Raw genomic sequence first — 21,866 nt, forward strand, 5'->3', positions numbered from 1 at the left:
TCCTTTTCCAATTAAACTGTAATAATTTTTGAATTTAACTGAATCATTGTTTGGTCTCCAGTGTGTGAAAAGCAGCAACAGTCGAAAGACATTTGGTTTAATGTCATGAATGACTAAGAAAATCAGCAAACACTAATTTGTGAGATGGAAAGCATGATTGTTTGCATTAGCACTGCTCTGTTGTAGATTAAACAAAACTACAGCTTTGAGCTACATGCCAACATGCTCACAATAACAATGGTCTGGACTTCCATAGCGCCTTTCTACCTTAGTGGTACTCAAAGCTCTTTACAATGTGTTTCACATTCACACATTCACACACCAGTGGTGACGGAGCTTCCATGCAAGCTGCAGATGGACCGGAGATCGAACCGCCAACCCGCTCTATGACCTGAGTCACAGCCGCCCTAACAACACTAACACACTACTGTTTAGCAGGTAGATAGTTTATCATGTTCACCATCGGGTTGATATATAATAGTGAGATTTTTTGTATCATAGTTGACATTTTGGCTGTTTTCAGGCCTAAAATCAACATGGCCGCCTACAACCAAACACCACATGGGATTTTACAGAAAGATTCTTCTAAATATTACATATGCAATTGAGGAAAATTGAAACTGTTACATTTATTTAATGATTAATCGTACAAAAATTTTTAAAAATTGTGGAATCAGCTTGTATACCACTTTTCCAAATGCCCACAGGTCTTACCAACAGTGGGAAAATGGTGACTGTCTAATCTATAAATATCTCACTACGCAGGTTTTTAATTTGTTTCCATATTTGTCTTGAATTTTGGTCACATGACTGTTGGTCACAGCTGAGTCACTAATTTCTTCTGAACGGCGAGTCACACATAATTAGTTCAAGATGTTCAGTTTGGAAAGTTGAGAATAATGATGATTCTTTGTGTTTTGACAGTTTCGGGCTGATAAATGGTGTCAATTTGTCTTGTTTGTAAAGATGACGTGTCTTTCAAGCCCACAGGATTAAAATAATGTCAATTTAGGCTCAGTTGTCCTGAAAATGAACATGATTACAAATGACCGAAGGTATTAATGGATTCTCAAATATTTTCTGATGACTTTTCTGTTGATTGACGTCGCTGCTCTAATTATTACTAAACTCAACAGATCTTTGACAGAAAATAAAAAGGCCTATCAAGACAGAAACAAATAAAACAGGAAAAACAGAAACAGAAGAGTGCATGAAAGAGAGAAAGAGAGACAGACTAACAGTCCTGGTCCAGACATGCCTGACTGTAATAACAGTGATGTAACCCAGAGGTAACATTTTTAGCATCGCTGTCTGACAGTGGATTCATGTGCATCAACAGTCCACATATGCAAACCTTTCCCCATCTCCATTAGTCTCTTTTCTTACTCTTTGCAAGGAGAAGCTTCCCTCTGCTCTTCCTCATCACTTTCTCTAACTCCATCATTTTTTTAGATTATATTTCACCATTTCTCTCTCCAGCCTCATTTGCATTTTATCCTCATTCTCTTCCTTCTTCCTCCACTGGTTGCAGACGTGGTTTCAGCGGTGTGACGTCAGCCTCAGAGAGGATTCCTGCCTCTAAATGACCACAAACGGCGCATTTTCGTCAACAGCACTGGGATTACTTCTAAACTGAGTGCATATCAAAAGGCAGAATTGAAACCAACTCTTGCCGTGAAGCTTGTCCTGCTCTGTTCTTGCCTCCTCTGAGCCAGACAGGAGATATGGGCTTCGTGTTACGCAACAAAAGACTCGCTGACAAAAAGACTGCGAGCAAACTAGATCAGTGGTGACAAGCCTTTGAACTCTGGGAGTCGTCCACAGCATATAGATACATCACAACGCACACAAAGGCTGTACATTTGGCAAACACATCATCACAAACATCTCCTCAAACTCACCCAACACTCAGCATGGGAGCAAAATAAGCCTGAGAGGCTGAGCAGGGGGAAAGGGAATAGTGAATGAGGATGTGAAACGCTGAAGGAAAATGGAGCAAAAATACCAGACGTGCATGAGATGGGAGCAACGGAAAGGGAATAACAAGAGGGAAGAAGCAAAAAAAACAGCTCTGATGAAAGTATGTCTGAGTGTTTGTCTGCTGCTTGAGGCTGTGAGACTCTGGGAAATCCTTCAGGCAGAGGGGCAGTTAAAAACAGCACCACCTCTTCCTGATGTTTTCTGCCCGCATTTATTGCTTTCTTCACTCTCTGCACATAATTTGACATCCTGGCATCCATGCATGTTGCATCATTCGAAAACTACTTCTATTTATGGGGGCAAGAATTTAAAACCTGGCTTTAAATTGTCACATGGTGCACAGCGGGCACTTAAAATTGTCAGAAAAGCCTCAGAACGATACATAAATAAGAGCTGCAGGACACCAGAGTGATCTTTAAAAGAAAGGAATAACAGGAAGAGTAATGTAAAGATTGGCATGCTGGATTAAACTACTATACAGCCGTCTGTCACCCATGTGGCTGCTGAGCTGTTTATAGTGACAAAGAATATTTTCTGGCATCTTAAACAGTTTTTCTGGAAGACGTGAATTCAAAGGTGCTGCGAGAGGATGTGATGTGTCATCCAGGGCCTTCATAAAACGCTCTGCTAACAGTCTTTGATTCAAAATCCTCTGCCAGTAGTGACTGCTTAAGCATTAAGTTCCTTTAGCGAGCGCATCCTCAAAGACAGAAACAGGCACGCTGACAGAGGAAAACGACAAATCACGTTCACACGGGAGAGAGAGAGAGAAAAAGAGAAAGAAAGAGAGAGAGAGAAAGAAAGAAAGAGAGAAAGACAGAAAGAAAGAAAGAGAGAGAGAGAAAGACAGAAAGAAAGAGAGAAAGAGAGAGAGAGAAAGAGAGAGAGAGAAAGAAAGAGAGAGAAAGAAAGAGAGAGAAAGAAAGACAGAAAGAAAGAAAGAGAGAAAGAGAGAGAGAGAAAGAAAGGAAGAGAGAAAGAAAGAAAGAAAGAAAGAGAGAGAGAAAGAGAAAGAAAGAAAGAAAGAGAGAAATAAAGAGAGAAAGAAAGAAAGAAAGAAAGAGAGAGAGAGGAAGAGAGAGAGAGAGAGAGAGAGAGAGAGAGAGAGAGAGAGAGAGAAAGAAAGAAAGAGAGAGAGAGAGAGAGAGAGAGAGGAAGAGAGAGAAAGAGAGACAGAGAGAAAGAGAGAGAGAGAAAGAGAGAAAGAAAGAAAAAGAAAGAAAGAAGGAAGGAAAGAAAGAGAGAAAGAAAGAAAGAGAGAGAGAAAGAGAGAAAAAAGAAAGAGAGAGAGAAAGAGAGAGAAAGAAAGAAAGAGATAGAGAGAACGAAAGAGAGAGAAAGAAAGAAAGCGAGAGAAAGAAAGAAAGAAAGAGAGAGAAAGAAAGAGCGAGAGAAAGAGCGAGAGAGAAAGAGAGAGAGAAAAAGAAAGAAAGAAAGAGAGAGAGAAAGGAAAGAAAGAGAGAGAGAAAGAAAGAGAGAGAAAGAAAGAAAGAGAGAAAAAGAGAGAGAGAGAAAGACAGAAAGAGAGAAAGACAGAAAGAAAGAAAGAGAGAAAGAAAGACAGAAAGAAAGAAAGAAAGAAAGAAAGAGAGAGAGAGAAAGAAAGAGAGAGAAAGAAAGACAGAAAGAAAGAAAGAGAGAAAGAGAGAGAGAGAAAGAAAGAGAGAGAAAGAAAGAGAGAGAAAGAAAGAAAGAAAGAAAGAAAGAAAGAGAGAGAAAGAAAGGAAGAGAGAAAGAAAGAAAGAAAGAAAGAGAGAGAGAAAGAAAGAGAGAAAGAAAGAGAGAGAGAGAAAGAAAGAGAGAGAGAGAAAGAAAGAAAGAGAGAAAGACAGAAAGAAAGAAAGAGAGAGAGAGAGAAAGACAGAAAGAAAGAGAGAAAGAGAGAGAGAGAAAGAGAGAGAGAGAAAGAAAGAGAGAGAAAGAAAGAGAGAGAAAGAAAGAAAGAAAGAAAGAAAGAGAGAAAGAAAGAAAGAAAGAGAGAGAGAGAAAGAAAGAGCGAGAGAGAAAAAGAAAGAGAGAAAGAAAGAAAGAAAAAAGAAAGAGAGAGAAAGAAAAAGAAAGAGAGAGAGAGAAAGGGAAGAGAGAGAGAAAGAGAGAGAGAGAGAAAGAGAGAAAGAGAGAAAGAGAGAAAGAAAGAAAGAAAGGATAAATCTGCCATCCTGCACCCTCTTAAACACGGCTGATGTAGCTGTTTTGTAAATAGATCAGCATTACCTGGTAAAATGCAAAAATGTGGCCAACATTACTGCACTAAGCAGGTCCTGTGTGTGCAACTAGTGCATAAATACTGTTTATAAAGAGCAGAGTCTGAAGTGAAACTTACATCATCTGTCCCAGACTTCCAAACCGTGAAATTGCCACAAAATTTTCTGTCCAGACGCTCATGTTCAAATAAGTTGAAGGCAACACACACACACACTGTTTGCTTGGTCTCCTTTGTTGTGCAGGATATCAAATCCCCCAGACATCCAACTTACTGAAAAAAAGTCAATTCTGCACTGGTTTATTAAAACCTTTTGGTCACATGGACCTTTCTGAAGACACATCAATCATAAAGTGACATAATTATTAAATACAGCCAACAAAACTTCTGAAAACACTCTCTCAGTCAGTAGCATAGTTCTACAACTTCAGAGGGAAAATCTAAACACAGCACATGATATTTCATTAAATTCTATTCTGCTGTTTTAAACAGGGGAATAACTATGTGTTTTTTCCAGGACACGGCATCTCTACACCAGAATGGATGTCATCAAACAAGAGAGTACACACTGTATTAAGAAATCACAAATCAGTGGTGTAAAACACTTTTCGGACACCCCATACATTTGTATAAATCACTCTTGAAGTGCAATTTCTTTTAGTATAATAATCACAGCCATAAAACTAAACAAATCCTAAAAAAAATCACTAAAAACTTAAAAATAATTGGTTCCATAAAAAAGGAAATTCTGCGTATTGGATTTTGTGAGTTTTTCTTGTAAACAATAAACAAAAAATAATTTACATTTGTTTGTGTTTGTCCAATGCAGCCACACCTTTTGAAACAAATACTTCATGATAATATCTGAGATAGTGTTAAAAGCTTTTTTCCAAAACTGCACTGTGGGTCACTGAGGTCGTTGATGCTGCTCGTCCCGAAGGACTCGGTGAAGTTGGGGGACATTTTTTGCCGGACGCGTCCATCTACAGCTGCCTGAAATGACTTCTCAGAGAAGTGGTGGAGCTGTGCCAACATCCAGCAGCCAACAGCCCCTTCGTCTTTCATCTGCGTCGTTGTGTCATCTGAATGAAGCTGCATTTTAAGGAGGCTTTTTATAGTCGCTGGTTTAAGAAGTGTCTGGTCACATTATCTGATCGTTGTTCTTTAAAGCCACACATGAGTGAGTTATGTCTCATTATCAGGATAATTAAACCAACTCAAGAGTCATATTTATATGTAGCAGCAATGTGAACAATATGTGCATTTTCTGGTTGATTTGTCTTCACAACTTTGTCTTTTATTAAGTTAGAAGAAGAAGGTTTATAACTGCATTTTTGCAGCACCGCATTCCCATCGGCCTTAGCTGTGCTTTGATGGTTTATGTGCTAAGCTAAGACGGTGAACAACGTTATACCTGCTTAGCATCGTCGTTGTGAGCACACTGACGTTGGAATTAATTTCAAAGCATCTCCGTAACAAACTAGACTAGTCTTATTTGTACACCAACAAATTATTCTTTGTTAAATTCACAAAGGGATACAGACAGTGAACTCTTGAAATATATTTTTTTCTGAGACTGCAGTGAAAGAAACCCCTATTACAAGACCGCGATGAGTCTCAGAAAGTGTCTGAACAGCTGTTAACCATGGGGTGACTTCAACTTCTCTTTTTATGATGCCTTGAAGACAACTCTAGTTTTGGTGTAAGAAGTCCTAAACAGACACGAAGCAAAAACTAACAATAAAAATACAAAAGAAGCTCAAACACTGCAAATGACAGAAACTTCTCAGCATCGCCGATCGCTATCATGACAAATACGTCCACCACGTTTGTCAGAAGGGTTTGTGAACTGACAAGAGTAGTGTGTGTTCGTGTTGCGTCTGTAGAGTAAGAAGCAGTTCGTGCAGAGCTGAGTGGTGTTATTAGAATTCCTGTCACAGTCTGAGCCTTCGCTGGGCAGAGGTGGAGAGACAGAGATGGAGGATGAAGGTGGAGAGAGAGTGAGATGTGAGGTGAAGGAGTGCAGAGTGGAGAGTGAGGAGACGGAGAACAGAGGACAGCCAGTGAAGGTATCGATTCAGATCTCACTCTGGTGAATCACATCACAAACTAATTCGCTGGCCGAACACTGTGACAGCGGTGGGGATGTAAGATCACCGTACTGCTATAGATCTGATCACCCCGAGCCGCCACTTCACTGACATCTGTGCTGGACTGTCGTAGTCTTAAAACAACTCTTCTTATTTGTTTTTAGCTGTAAAATTTCTGTGTGGTCAGTTTTCCTTTGGTTCTCTACACACACTTTGATTCAAACTCCTTCAACCCACAATTACAAGCTGTCTTTAAAAAGACATCGGACTCCACCTTAGGGGTAGAATAAGTCAGGTGGTCCAAAACCCAGCACTTATTTAGCACTGACAAAGTTGGGAAAAAAAAGGGAAAAAAAAGGAAAAAAAAAGGGGGGGGGGGGGGGGGTTTAGCAATTCTTCTGCAACTTGATGGCAACACCTTTGACCAATCGCACTTGAAGCACTTTTCGCACTTACTAAAGGTTTTTCCTTATGTCTGAATTCTTGCTTGTGTTGTACGTCGCTTTGGACAAAAGCGTCTGTTAAATGAAATTGAACTGATGGAAATTGAAAAAGAAATCACCAAAATTACTCCATTTGTCAGAACAAGAAGAAACAGAAATAACTGCTGGATTTTCAACTTTGCGACAACCTTTGAACTAATCATCCGTGACATGATATGTTTTCTGGAAATGTTAGCAAATCTTAGCGTAAAATCTTCAGATTTGATCAAAATCACTTCGGGTCAATATATAATTAAGGGACTTTTGAAGTCCATGGGATTTATCTGCATACATTTCTTCTTTCTTTGTATGTTTATTATGATCATGTCGTTGCAAATTCCATAATTATTTATGATGGAAACAATCATTTATTAATAAAAAAATGACTGGATATCACTAAAATGTCAACTAAATAACCGTCCCAATTTAACAACAACCACCTTCTAATTAGCTAAACAATAATAAATGGGTTTGTTCAAAAATTGTTTTATGTTCTTTTTATTAAGTTCAGATAATCATGACAGATATATCAAATTGGTATGGAAAGTAGCAAATTGCATCTGTGTCCAAGAAATCACTTTCAACTAAGTTCCCCGTTACAAAAACGCCTCTCAAGGAAGAGTGTTAATTCTAAGTCACATGACCTGCTCCACATGATGTCATTTCCTCCTGGAGAAAAGACTGGGCAGACTCCAAGGCTTTCTGAGTTATTTAGCATAAAGTAGTCAACAGGTTTATTACAATATCCCTATAAAAAACTTTCAATTTCAATTTTACTCAGTTGTATATATAATATTTAGAAGAATCTTTGTGTAAAAATGTCATGTGGTGTTTGTTGATTTTGAAAACAGCAAAAATGTCAACTATGACACAAAAAGTCCCACAATTATATTTTGACCCACATATTGAAATATTTATATATATATCTGCTTTGGATGAAAGCGTTAAAGCTAAATGAAATTGTAGAGTTGTACTTCTAGCTATGGTTGTGCTGTTTCCAGTGAGTTTCAGGACTTTATATTGCAGAGAAATATGGAGATATAGAAAGAAATGAGTGAACAGAGAGAAAAAATCTGACAGAAGCAGAAAACACCCAGAAATTGCTTGGATTTAGAAGGTTAAAACAAACTGTAAAAAAGAAAAAAAAGAATGTTGATGCTTCCAATACAATACATTGATCTTACTAGTAAGTACTCTTTGTATTTCCTGACCCAGACATACTGTTAAACTATTAATAACAAGGCAGTGAAAGCACCATCCTGCTGCTGTAAACAGCAGAGCAATCGTTCAGGACCCTGTTAAAGCACCAGCAGATAATTCTGAAGGACCGTTAAATCAGAAGCAGGTCAGAAAAGAAGGACGACAACTTAAATAGCATATTTTCAGGCTACTGCTTCTCTAATCTTCGTTACTTTATCCTGGACAGATTCACCTCCTCCGGCCTCTGAAGCTACCGAGTGTGTGAGAGGAAAACCGCTCGTCGGTTTATCGGTTCGCTGCTCCTGGACAGGAAACATGTAATGAGGGTTTGTAAATAGGAAGTGTTTCTGCTCAAGAGGTCACACATGAAAAAGTCCGAAAGCGCCCAAGATGTATTAATCCACAGTTTTAAAAAAAACAGAAAAATAAAAGTACACTTCTTCCTCCTGTTTGAGCAACGTGTGCTAAAGTCACAGTGCCCAGCTGTTTTTGGAAAATAATAAACCTTTAATAGAAATAATCTGTATATGGAATTTGTTTGGTAAAAGAATAATAAACTCCAAACATATGCTGAGGTTCACTGATTATTCTATATTTGCCTGTAGGTGTGAGTTAAGTTACTGTAGTGTTTTTTAGTGATTTTTTGTTTTTTACTGTGAAACACTTTGGTCACCCTCTGAATGCTGTAAAGGGCTACAGAAATAAACTCTGATTGATTGGTTTACTAGTTTGAAGCTTTATTATCTGAGAAACAGGAAGAAAAGAACATAAACACACCCTAATTTTGGCCTTTTGATGGGATTTGCAGACACATATTTAATGCCACTATTTTCCTTAAATGCAACATTCTTGAGCGATAAGATGTGGAAGCGATGTTATCTCATCAAAAAAAAAAAAAAACCACACAAATACATTTACCAGTCAGAAACTGCAAAGTAGAAAAGAACAATTGGATTTTAAACTTCATGTTTGTGCTTGAAATTGTTTTGTGTGACATGATTCTGTGTGTAAAATTAACCAAATCCAAGCTTATCATTGTGATATTTTATTAAAGTAGTGAGTCCAGTGTGGATTTATGGCATGTCAACAGGTTTACTACAATATCTTTATAAAAAGCTTAAAATTTCACTTTTAAGCAGTTGTATGTGTGATAGTTAGAAGAATCTTTCTGTAAAAATACAATGTGGTGTTTGGTTGTAGGCGGCCATGTTGATTTTAGGCCTGAAAACAGCAAAAATGTCAACTATGATACAAAAAGTCCCGTAATTATATATTGACCCTTATCTTGTTGTATTGTTGAGCATTTTTTAATTAATACGGTTAACTTTTATACACCTGCTGGAGCGTCTTTGCTGCTCTGCGTCATGAGTTTCAGCCCTTGGCCTCATAACAGTAGCACACAATTACAAATAATAACACCGTGCTATTGATAATATGACACAATTATTTCATTATTTTTCAGAATAAAAAGAGGTAGAGGCCTGGAAGCAGCTAACAGTTTAGGTTACTGCTTGTATCAAGGCAAGATTTAGTTTATGTGATTAAAAAAAAATCCAACCAAATGAGGCACTACGCTGCAAAAAGTCAGAATCTTACCAAGTCTATTTGTCTTATTTTTAGTCCAAATGTCTAATCCCATAGCCTAGCCACACTAGACCCATGCTCTGAAGACGCAAGGGTCTAGGCACGCTCGACAGGGAGGGAGGCGGGCTAAAAGGTTGTCTATCAAATCACTCTGCAGCAATTGGGTAGGTATACAACCAATCAGCACAACGAATAGGCTCCTAGAGCGCCGGAAATCAGAGGATGCGGGAGTTCGGTGAAGCCTTATTTATACAGTCAATGGGTGAAGCTCAAGTATATTACAGTCATGTTAACAGAAAGATTATTCAGAGTCGGTGCTAATGGAGCTCAACGACTGTTGTCGTTTTTGTTGTCGACCCTGGCAGAGAATTAAATTCGTTGCTGTGGGTTGTCTAGCGCGGCTAGGCTAGTTGTTTCCGTTTTTTTCTGTCAGAATCGTCGCGCCTCTGCCCTCACTTAGTTACGCCCGCCTTCTGACTCTACATTTCATGGTGATTCGTCCGGCCAGTTTTAGGAGCATCCAACCTCGAGCCTTATGGAGGGTAACTAGACCCACCCAGGCAGAGAATTAAATTTGTTGCCGTGGGTTGTCTAGCACGGCTAGGCTACTAATCCCACTTAATTTAAGATAAATTCACTTAACAAGTGACATTCCAGCAGATGAAGGGATGTGTTTAAAGACAATACATCTTAAATATCTTGTTAAATCAGACAATCTTGAAATTATCTCGTTTTAACCTTCGTGTCGTCCTGCGGGTCAAATGGACCTAAAAATGTGGGAAAAAAATATTATCACAGTGAAACTTAAAATATTTCTTTAAGAACATTCCAAAAAAATATCAACCAAAATCCAGCAAAATTCGCTGGATTTTGGTTGATTTTTTTTGTGAATATTCTTAAAGGAAACACTAGAAGTTTTACTGATGTATATGACATCACTTTAGATCTTTTTAGGATGTTTTTGAAGATTTCTTTCTCATTTTTGGAAAATATTTACAATTTTTATATTTTTAAAATTTTCATGTCTTACCAAATTTGGGATTTTTTTAAAGAGAACTTTTAAGGAATTACTGGAATTTTCTTCCTGAAGGTTTTGCAATTTTTTTTTTATAAATTTGGGATATTTTTTGCTGATTTTGTTTTATTTTTTTTCAGATGAGGAAACATTATTTTTTGGTTCCTGTAATGAAGACAACAGGAGAGTTAAGACACCTAAGCTGGTAAAACCTAAAAAAAAATTTTACCAGCTAATTTCAACATCTCAATATTCTAAATATCACATCTTATTTCAAGAACTCTTACAAGACATTGTTCACTTGTTCTATTGGCAGATTTTTTTTCACTTATTTCAAGGTAAAAGTTCTTTGAAATAAATATCTTTTTCTTGCTTTGAGAGGGGCATTTTTTTTCCACTGTACTTTCTCTCTCTTCTCTACATTTCAGTCATTCCTCTAAACTTCCTTCCTTTGTAGAGTTTACTTCCTCCACTGGTGCCGTTGCGTTACATAACGGGTCACTTTACTTCCTCTTCAATGTCCAGACACCGTCGGGGTCTCAGGGGTCGCATCCCAACCAGCTCCTCCTGACAGCTTTTTTACATGCAAGAGATTTCTGTCCCTTTTCAGAATTCCATCCCTGGAGCACAATCTGAGGATCCCTGGGAATCTTGCAGCATTAAATCTCATCTACAGTCTGAACGACGAGCTCCTAAACTCTTCATATTTTTATATGACCAGAAAATGTGTGAGTGATTGGCATTCCTGCTGCTGCTGCTGCTGCTCCCGAATGTTTACTTTTTCTGTGGGGTGTAGTAAGAAAAGCAAATAAACTTCTTCCAGCCAGTGCTTTGCATTCAACACATGGACCACCGATCCGCTGTCGCCAGTTTATTATTCAATCCCGAATCCCATTTCGATCTCACAGAGAATGACTTTCTTCCATTATATTTTTACAAACATTAAAACCATCTTGGAGCTGGTTTGTCAAATGATCTCTCAATAACTCTGCTACCTTCTGCCGACATGAAGGTTTTATTTTATCGAGCATAAAAATCTGCAGATCTGAACAGATTCTTGTTTTCTTATTCTGATTTTCTGCTCTTTTTTTTTTTTTTTTTTTTTTTACATGTAAACCCAAAAAGGTAGATTTTTCTCTGTCTGGATTTTCAACCCTGTGGAGAACTGAGGGACCAGCAGCAGACTGACAAACACCTCAAACACTTTTTCTCGAGGAAGGAAAAACAATCTATAACAGCGCAGCACAAACAGCAGGAAACACGGCAACAACACAAGATGGGTTTGACTCAGACGAAGAACATGAAGCGAAGTTTAGAAAAAGAACAAACGGGTCGCTCAGACTCACCGTCTTCCTTGCATTCCTCTGGCGGCTTCGCTTTCTTCGCCAGCCGAGGATCGAGCCACGACGTAGTTTTGGTGTTGTGACTGAGGGAGAGGAAGATGAAAGCGATGAGAGGAGGAGAGGTGCAAACGGAGGTCAGAGACAGACGGACGGAGACGACGACGGCAAAGAAACACTAACGACCTGTGGATGTGTGTGTGTCCGCTGTGTGCAGAGGCAACGAGAAACAAGGGGATTTCTAAGGTAAACTAAATGGCCATTAATCCACTAATTAGCCTCAGCCACTAATTAGTAAAGGTGAGAGCAGAGGGCGAAAGTTAGTGTGTGTGCACGTGTGTTTGTGTGCACGTGTGTGTGTGCACGTGTGTGTGCTTGTGTGTGTGTGTGTGTGTGTGTGTGTGTGTGTGTGTGCGTTTCCTGCCTGATTAGCAGCACAAAGTTACAACAATTATTCAACACAGAGGGCAAAGCTATAAATTTACACAGTCATACATAAACCACGACTTTAAAGTGTCTTAGAGGAACTACACTGGATTTGTTTACAGTATTTTTGTCACATTTATATTGAAAATAAAACATTTTAACCCCTGTGACAGGTACGGCGATAAAAGACTTTTTGTTGGATCGTTGAATCCTTAAACTACATTGTGCAGAAAAAAACGTTAGAAAAACATTTTAAAATAACACATATCTGTAAATTAATTACAGTTTTAGCTGATTAAAATACAGTAAAACTGTGTAATTTTATAGTCACAGATTGAATTATCCAGATTACTGTTGAAAATTTTTTTTTTTTTACAGCTTTAATTGTGATTTTTACTACAAGTTATTAACAAAATGGGAAAAATCTGTAATATAACAGTTAAAAAATTATTTCCCATTTTTCAGTCTTTAACATACATAACTAATTTTTCTAATAACAGAAAATATTTGAAAATTAATGATTGTTTTGCTGAATAAAATACAATAAAAATAGCGTAATTTCACAGTTAAACGTTGAAAAGAACAAACTACCATTTGTAGAAATACAGATTTTGTTTATTTTCAGTCAATGTGTAAATTCATATTTTTTTCTGTGCTTTTCTTCACTTTCTAAGTTATTATCTGTTATCTAAAAAAAAACAGAAAAATCTGCAAAATAACACTTTACATTTTTTGTGAATTATGCAATTTTTTTAATCAAATTTTATTTTTCATTGATATTATTTATTGTTTAATCCTTTTGTGTTGGCAAAATAATGACTTTTTTCTGATTTAAATACAGTAAAAACAGTAACATTTTCTAGTGGAACATTGGGGGGAAAAAGCAATTCGTAAAAATACAGAATTTGATGTTAAACTGTAAATTTACATGTTTTTGTGATTTTAGTAAATGTTATCTGTATTTCAACAAAATAGTGAAAAAAGTAAAAGAAAAATTACTGAAGAATTATGTACCATTTCTCTTAAATTATATTATTTTTTTCCTTTAACCTCCTAAGACCCGGTGTGCACACATGTGGACATCTTTTTCTTTTTCAAACACAGCGTATTGTTCATAATAATGATAATAATAGCAATAAAATTATAATAATAAAACAATAACAATAATAATTATAATAAAAAATTACAACACTAATGCTGACAATATAAATATAATGTTAATATAATAAAACAGAATAAATATAATAATTTATATTCTATATTATCTGATTATTATATTTTTGGGCTACCAAAGAACTAGAAGAAATCTAAACTGAAAGCCCAACCAAAGCTCAGATCTTAAGAGGTTAAAAAACAGCAAATATGTGTAAAATAATAACTTTTTTACTGGTTAAAAAAAATAAAAATTGTGTAAATTTTGAAACAGAAGGAAATACCATCCGTACAAATACTGATCTTTAATGTTGGCGTTATTTACAGTTTTGTCTCATGACATATTATAGATATATTTTGGGTAGGCATGTAAATAAATACTGTTTTCTGTGATTTTATTGTCTGTATTCCAACAAAAATGGGAAAAAATGTTTAAAAACTTCTATTTTTACAGTACAGATTACTAATTAGTGAGAGGCGGTCTCTTACTCTATGAAGTAAACCTCCCCCTTCTCGGTATACGCCATCTCCCAGTTGTCGGGCAGAGGACCGAGCTCCTCCTCATCTGCGTCTGGGACTTTGGTGGGGGACTTCGGGGGAGACTTGGGGGCCTCCTCTCCTTCGGTCGGGGGCTCGACGGAGGCTGGGGGTTGGCTCGGTGCTTCCACAGCAACCTCCCCAGAGGCATCTGTGCTCTTGTCCTCATGTTCACTGGACTCTGTGGAGCACATACACACACACAAACACACAGTTATCCTCACACACACACACACTCTGTGCACACATGCAGACCTGAATGCACACTATACACGCCATGCATGATGAGTCAGAGCCGAGCCACTGCAGAGCTATGAACCCCCAGGAGGGAGAGAGAGAGAGAGGGTGGGAGACAGGGGGAGAGGAGGGAGATGCAGTCTGAGGACAATGAGATGAGGGGAAAACAACATAGGGATGTCAGAAAATGAGAAACAGAGAAGGACAGAGACTTTAGGGGTCAGAGACTGAGTCAGAAGAACAAGGAAAGGTTTCCAGAGTGAGGAGGAAAGCTGGTGGCATCTAAAGCATGTGGACGAGGAGCACACGAGTCAGAGGAGAAACGCCAAACTGTGAGATTCAGTCACATCCCTGAAAGAAAAACCAAGAAAACACGAAAAGCAAAGAGACAAACGTGTCAGACAGAGGTTGAATTATTAGCATATCTGCCAATTATTCAGGATTCAAACAGAAAAAGAGAGAAGAAAGTCAATGTCTGAGTAATAATGGACAGCAAACCTCTCTGAGCATCAATTCTATGGTGAATTTTACCAGCTGTGGCAGGGAGTATGTTTGTCTAAACACTTTAAAATCAGATTTATAGTTTGAGGAGAATGTGTAAAAATAATAGAGGGGTTATTGTGGATTTTTCATTTACAGTTTCAGGAAAAAAAAAAACACAGCAGCGAGAGATGCTCAACAGCTCAGACTACAAAGAGAAGGAAGAGGTGAGGGCAGCAGGGACGAGGCCACAGAGACGGAGAAAAAGCAAGAGGTCAGAAGGAAGAGGATGGCAGAGGACAGGAAGAGAGAGGAGAGGAGAGTTTGGGGTATTTATAGAAACAAGGACAAAGGCCAGTGGCGGGAAGGCAGCAGGACAGACAGAGAAATGAGAGGACAGACAGGAGCTGGAGTCCAAATGAGACGCCGGCTGCTGGTGATAATAGTGGAGACATTAAGGTGCCCTTGTGCTTTCTGTCACATAAGGTTACTGAGAACCTGAGCAGTTCACACTCACAGTCTCAGAGTCTGTAAACGTCCAAAAAAAACTGGTCAGGGTTCAGTTTGTCGTCGGACTAAAGCAGGAACACCGCAAAAACTCCAAATCTTACCAAATCTGTTTGTCTTATTTTCAATCAAAATGTCTCATCCCACTTGATTTAAGATAAACTCACTTAACAAGAGACATTTCAGAAAGATGGAGGGACTTGTTTTAAGACAATGCATCTTAAAAATCTTGTTAAGTCAAACAATCTTGAAATTATCTTGTTTTGAGTTGAATTTTACAAGAAAATTCCAAATAAGTTTAACCCTCGTGTCGTCCTTCAGGTCAAATTAACCCGTTTTAAAGTTTGAAAATGTGGAGAAAAAATCTTTTCACAGTGAAACTTCTGATGTCCACATTTTCAACATTTTTTGGAAATCTTTGAACATTTCTTGGTGAAAAAAAGAAATGTTAAAAATCTTTCTTAAGAACATTCACAAAAAAATCAACCAAAATCCAGTGAATTTCACTGAATTTTGGTTGATTTTTTTGTGAATGTTCTTAAAGAAAATATTAGAAGTCGTTCAGAGAACACCTAGGCAGTTAATCCGACTCCACCTTAGGGGTAGAATAAGTCAGGTGGTCCAAAACCCAGCACTTATTTAGCGCTGACAAAGTTGAAAATACAAAAAAAAGGGGGGGGGGGGGGGGGGGGGGGGGTTAGCAATTCTTCTGCAACTTAAAGGCAACACCTTTGACCAATCGCACTTGAAGCACTTTTGCACTTACTACAGGTTTTTCCTTATGTCTGAATTCTTGCTTGTGTTGTACGTCGCTTTGGATAAAAGCGTCTGCTAAATGAAATTGTAGAATTGTAGAAGTTTCACTGATACATACGTAATCACTTTAGATATTTTTTAGGATTTTTTTGGAAGATTTTTACTCATTTTTGGAAATATTTACAAGAATTTTCTTACCAAATTTGGGGGATTTTTTTTAAATAAAATTTTTAACAGAAACTTTTAAGGAATTATTATAATTTTCTTCCTGAAGGTTTTGCAAATTTTCTGAAATTTGGGGAATTTTTTTGCAGAATTTTGGAATTTTTTCAGACAAGGAAACAATATTTTTTGGTGACTGTACATGAGGACAACAGGAGGGTTAAATCATCTCAAATTAGGAGATTAAATGAAAGTGAAAATTTATTTTTGAGTGAAAAAACTGCTTTTATTTTTTATAAGCTTGACAATCCTGGTAAAATAGAGCTTAAAATAAGTTTACCCAGCTAATTTTGAGATTTCAGTATTCTAAATATCACATCTTATTTCAAGAAATCTTACCAGGACATTTTTCACTTGTTCTATTGACAGATTTTTTTTTTTCACTTATTTCAAGGTAAAAGTTCCTTGAAATAAGTTTCTTTTTTCTTGTTTTGAGAGGCGGCTTTTTTTTCCAGTGAAAGAGATTTGTACCTTCGGGGACAGGTAACAATGACAACCACGCAGTGACAACTGGTTTGTTTCTCTCTTCTGACTCAATCACACCACTAAAACAGCGATAAATAACCCAGGGGGACGATTCAGGCTTTCAAACCGGATTTTCTCCTCTCCTGAATGTGACATTATAAATTGTCTTCATGGTCACAGCACTTATGAAGCAATCTCATTTCAGATGAAAAATGAGGTGTAAAGACATCAAAAATGCTTATCTCCGTCGTCCCACAGTACCTGGTGTGATGGCCACCCCGTTGCCATTGACGACCGGGCTCTCCTCTTCCTCCTCCTCGGGCGGCTCCAGGCTGGCGCGCTGCTCCATGTTGCTGACTGACTGGTTCCTCTTTCTCTTGCCCTGGGCGCTTGGCCGGGCTCCGGGCAGCAGGGCCTCACTCACATTCAGAGGAGGTGCTGCCGGGGACGGCTCCGCTGGAGGTTTCGGCGTGCCGTAGAAGTTATCTGAGGGCAGAGAGGCACAGCGGCGTTTGTGTTAGAGGCCACATGTACGACCAGAAAAGGGATCTCAGGTGATGCGTCGCACACGGCGTCTGGCAGGCGGGGCGGAGGTCGGCCGCTCGCCGGCAGCTGTGGCTTTGAACAGATGATTGCCTTTTAAAATGCAAGACTGAGCCATCAGAGCAGACAGACTTTAGACTGTGTGTGCGCCTGGTAACTAATCATGTCTGATAAGGCCAACACATTTGGAGCATTTACTATCTGGCTGGTGTTTCAGGAAGAAACTTAGCAGAGGCTTCCTTACAGATGTGCCTCTGTAAAAGATGACTGGATCCAAAGTCTTGACCTTTTCTGTAGCACTTGACCCTCTTGACCTCCAAAACCAGCTGAAGGTTTTAAAGGGCATGTTATCATGTGAAAATCACCAAAACTACATCATTTATCAGAGCCAGAAAGATAAAAACTTGTCAGAATTTCAACTTTTAAATGATCCTTAAACTCAGCATCTGTGATGTGCTGTCCTATGATGTAGTATATTAAAAATTAGAAAAAACAAAACAAAAATAATCTGCTTACTCTAATCAAAATTGCATAAAAAAGAAAAAATGTTGCACTTTTTGTCGTAAATGAGAAGCCATTAGTGACTAAGCTGGGACTAACAGGAACATGGCAAAAATTGGGGGATTTTTCAGCTGATTTGCAGGATGTGTTTACACAGCAGATAGAGGACAAGTCTGGAAACTAACTGAAATGTGATCAAACATCTGTTTTTAAAGTCGCTTTTTTTTCTTCAGTATTAGTAATACTTGTGGGAAAAAAATGTTACAAGTGTTGATTCCAGTCTTGTCAATTTGTGAAATAAAATACACAGAAATTCACCTTTAATTTTCTATGTTTTAATGATTTATTACACAGGCGCAGGACTTCATATTTCAGTGAAAAATTAGTCAAAATAAAACAAAAATGTGACAGAAACAAAAACACACAGGAACTTTTCCCTTAACAAAAAGTAGTGAAATAAATTGTTTTTACTTTCAGTCAAATCCACATTCAGATAAAGTAAATCTTGTTTTTCATAATACTTTTTGTGTTAACCCCTTAAGTTCAAGGCTATTTTCTTACATTTCAACCTGAAAAAAAATATTAACTTAGCAGTAATGGCAGCAAAACTGTAATTACAAAATGAACAACCTTGGGCTCCGTGGATTAGAGACACTTGGGGGAATTTTCTAATACAATAAGACTCCTCGTCCCCATCAGAAGGGCAAAGTGAGATTTATTTATTTTTTTAAAAATTGCATATTTACTTCTGTTGAATGAAAGCTGTAAATTAGTGAGTGAACTTTCTAACAAAAAGGCGTGACACTGATGTTAATGAACATGTTCTGTAAAAATGCTCAACAACAGAAACGAAGCACGACAAATGCTGCATCCATTTTAGTTATAGTCGCACTAGTCGGCCCCCTCAGTGAGTCTATAAAAAATGGCGCCGGTTGTGTTGTTATATACCAGACACCAGGCCGGTCCCAGCGCTGGGACCTGCAGGGTGGAAGAGGTTAACTACAACTTTTGCATTGCTGAAGTGCTAAATTAGCCGACTCACTAGTCTGCCGACTCTCAAAGCCCAAACCAGCTGTCGGTTGGTCTTAATTAAGCTGAGTCTTCATAAGCTACAACTGTTGCTCTGGACAGACACGGGGAAGTATGTTTGAAGAGCGATTAGTGGAGGGAATAACATCTGAATTAAAGTCGAGGCGGGTGTTAATAATAGCCACTGGTCTCCTCAGCAGCAGGCGGCATCCTTAATGTGTCGAGGGGAGATTTCAGCTTGCCCTAAAATGCAGAATTCCAAATATAAATACGTCCCCAAGGAAGCACCATGCCCCTTTCTTAAGATAAAATAATGCTTGGTAGTTAAGGAAACCGTCACCGTGCTTTCTCTGATTAATGATGCACACAAACCTATTTAGGAATGGCAGCTCAGCCTCTCTATACGTCTGAGCTAGTATTTGTGTTTAGTTTGTGCATGCATCGTGTTTTTACTAAGGCGTTTAACCCTCAGAACCCTCGAGCAGCTCCTGTGTCATTTTTACTCACTGGTGGCTCATTTTTCACTAAAATATTAAATCCTACACCTTTATGGAAACAGCAAAACCATCAAAAGGAATACAAAAAAATGTTCAGAATGAGAAATATATAAGGCCATAAATCATAAAAAAGAAAGAAAAAAGAAAGTGCAGCATTGGGGGGAGGGGAGGAATGGTGACTGCACACACTATAGATATTACAGCATTTTTTCTACATTTCACTGCATTTGTTTGCACATGACTCTTATCTGCTGTGTGTCAGTGAACACGTCATTCCGGATGCTATTTTTGTATTGTAGTATTACTCAGTCCACTCAATCCTTGTTTACACTAATTACCCGTTTACTGCTGTTGTTTCTCACTTTGCTCTTTATATGAACCACCACAGCTATACTGCATTGCCACTTTTCAATATTTAGTTCTCTTTTGTCAGTATGCCTAGATCTTTATTTTAATTTTTAGATGCCTGAATATATCCATCCGTCCGTTTGTCCATCTGTGTCAGAGAATGGAGTTTACGGTTTTCCTGCTTGTCAGTAAATGTCTCGCAGGATTACAGCCACAAACTACATGCAATAATCTTTGATGACATGAACTTTCTCAACTCCTCAGATCATCAGGCAGACGGCTGTAGCATGTTTTTATGTGACAGTTGGCGCCGGTTTGTCCGTCTCTCCGTCTGTCTGTTAGCAACATTACTCAAAAACTCGCCGACAAATTTGGATGAAATTTTCAGGGAAGGTCAGAAATTACTCAAGGACCACCCCATTAGATTTTGGCAGTGACGCAGCTTATAGTCTGGATCCACAGATTTGTGAAAGATTTCTGTATCATTGCAAGATAGTGGCACTGTGTCACTGTAACCATGACAACAAGTAAACACTACATCAGCTGCCTGCTGACGATCCCACGATTGTGATCCTACCACAAATCCACCGCTGCGGACTTATCTGTCAGAAATCATACAAGGATCAACTGATTAAATTGTGGGAGTGTTTCTGAGTCCCATCAATTCCCACCGCCCGCTACATATATAGGTCATGTGATTCGGTATCTGGACATAATAGTTAGGCGGATAAGTCAAATGATAGTTCACTTTTTCAAGAAAGCACCAAATTTGGTACAGACATAGTATATGACCATACAATTGATTTAAGAGGAGTACCCCAAAAATCTAAGCCCCCTGGTGGCTGTTATATATAACACTGTTATAAATGGCTTTATTGAATCCGCAGACCCTTAAACAATGGGGGTAGATCTTTAAAGTAACTTTGTATCTGCTGTATTAAAGCTGCTGTCCGGAGTTTGAATCGCAGCGTCTCCCAAAACGCTGTTGGTCCCACCCTCCCTCCCTCTGATTTCGCCCCTTTATTTGTGCACACGCGCAGTACATGAGAGAAGTGCCCGGAGTGCTGCAGCATATGGCCTGTTTTGCTGTTTTCCCCTCTTCTGCATTTAGTACATTTAGTAAATAATAAAGGAATTACGTTAGAATGCTGTATTGAGTCTAACTTGTCCTAATACCAAAATAACATGAATCTGCTAGGACGAACGAGTAAAGTTTCAATATGTGATTACACTCGTGTATCCCTCTCGATGACGTTGTTTATCAAACTTAGTGCATTTACGCGTGTATATGTGTTACATTGTTTATTTCTATCTAGAGTTCAGAATTGCATGACTCCTCTGACGAAGAGTATGTCCCAGACGCCCCAACATCTTCCTCCAGAGGTCGGGCATCTAAACGAAGCTGTCAGGCGGGCTATGGAGGCCGTGGTCGGGGAGCGACGCGAGCACTCCGAGCCAAAAAACGTCGTGCAGTCTCTTGGCCTGACAAGCCGTGGGATTGGTAACTTTTCTGGAAGTTGCTGATCCCTGATGCTCTCTCCTCCACAAGCAAAACAAATGTGCGCGCGGTTGCGTAGTGCGTAGCTCGCCCACCTCTGCATGGGCTTGCTTGCTGTGCGCGTAACCGTTGATTGACAGCATGACAAAGCTGAAGCTCGAACTTGATTGGTCGGCAGCAACCGGCGCTTTTTGGAATAACATGGGGGTCTATGAGAGGAAGGCGGAGCTCAGGAATAAATTTTCATATCGCGTTATACTAACTTTATATTATAGTATCGAACTAGACTAACACATTTAAGCTTTGTTAAAAAATGATACATAAATTGAAAACAAACGGAAACTCCGGACAGCAGCTTTAAGGGAGATATTACATAAATAGGTTTAGCAAGGCGGCCATATTTGAATTCAAGATGGCGGCCACCAGGGGGCGTAGATTTTTGGGGTACTCCTCTTAAATCAATTGTATGGTCATATCCCTTTAAGCTTCAGTGTACCGCCGGCGGTACACCGACTAATTTGCATAGGAATTTCAAGAATGTCCGACGGCCGCAAATGCGCTTATACAAACACTATACACCGATGGAAAGCTTAGATTCTCATGAATCTGCCGGTATAAACCACTTTCAGATGCGATTACCACAGCGGGTGAGAAAAACACATTTGTCCGACAAAAACAAATATTCATCCATCCGTTCTCTATACACGGCTTCAACGCACACAGCGCGACTCACATTTCCGGGTTCATTATTATACACAAAAAAAAAGATTCCAC

The 21,866-nt window shown here is 38.6% G+C and overlaps 1 protein-coding gene across 10 annotated transcripts in view; it reads right to left on the bottom strand.

The window, feature by feature from the left end:
- The window catches only part of LOC110971512 (membrane-associated guanylate kinase, WW and PDZ domain-containing protein 2-like), a 123,369-nt gene that overhangs the window by 41,886 nt on the left and 59,617 nt on the right, over nucleotides 1-21,866 (bottom strand). For all 10 annotated transcript variants that reach the window (XM_051951493.1, XM_051951486.1, XM_051951485.1 and 7 more), the window contains exons 4-6: nucleotides 16,938-17,162; nucleotides 13,962-14,190; nucleotides 11,901-11,980 (exon numbers count right to left, since the gene is read on the bottom strand). In XM_051951493.1, coding sequence (XP_051807453.1) covers nucleotides 11,901-11,980; nucleotides 13,962-14,190; nucleotides 16,938-17,162 — 534 coding nt within the window. The remainder of the gene's footprint in view (nucleotides 1-11,900; nucleotides 11,981-13,961; nucleotides 14,191-16,937; nucleotides 17,163-21,866) is intronic.

The sequence above is a fragment of the Acanthochromis polyacanthus genome, chromosome 8 (assembly GCF_021347895.1).
Source record: "Acanthochromis polyacanthus isolate Apoly-LR-REF ecotype Palm Island chromosome 8, KAUST_Apoly_ChrSc, whole genome shotgun sequence".
NCBI classification, from domain to species: Eukaryota; Metazoa; Chordata; class Actinopteri; family Pomacentridae; genus Acanthochromis; species Acanthochromis polyacanthus.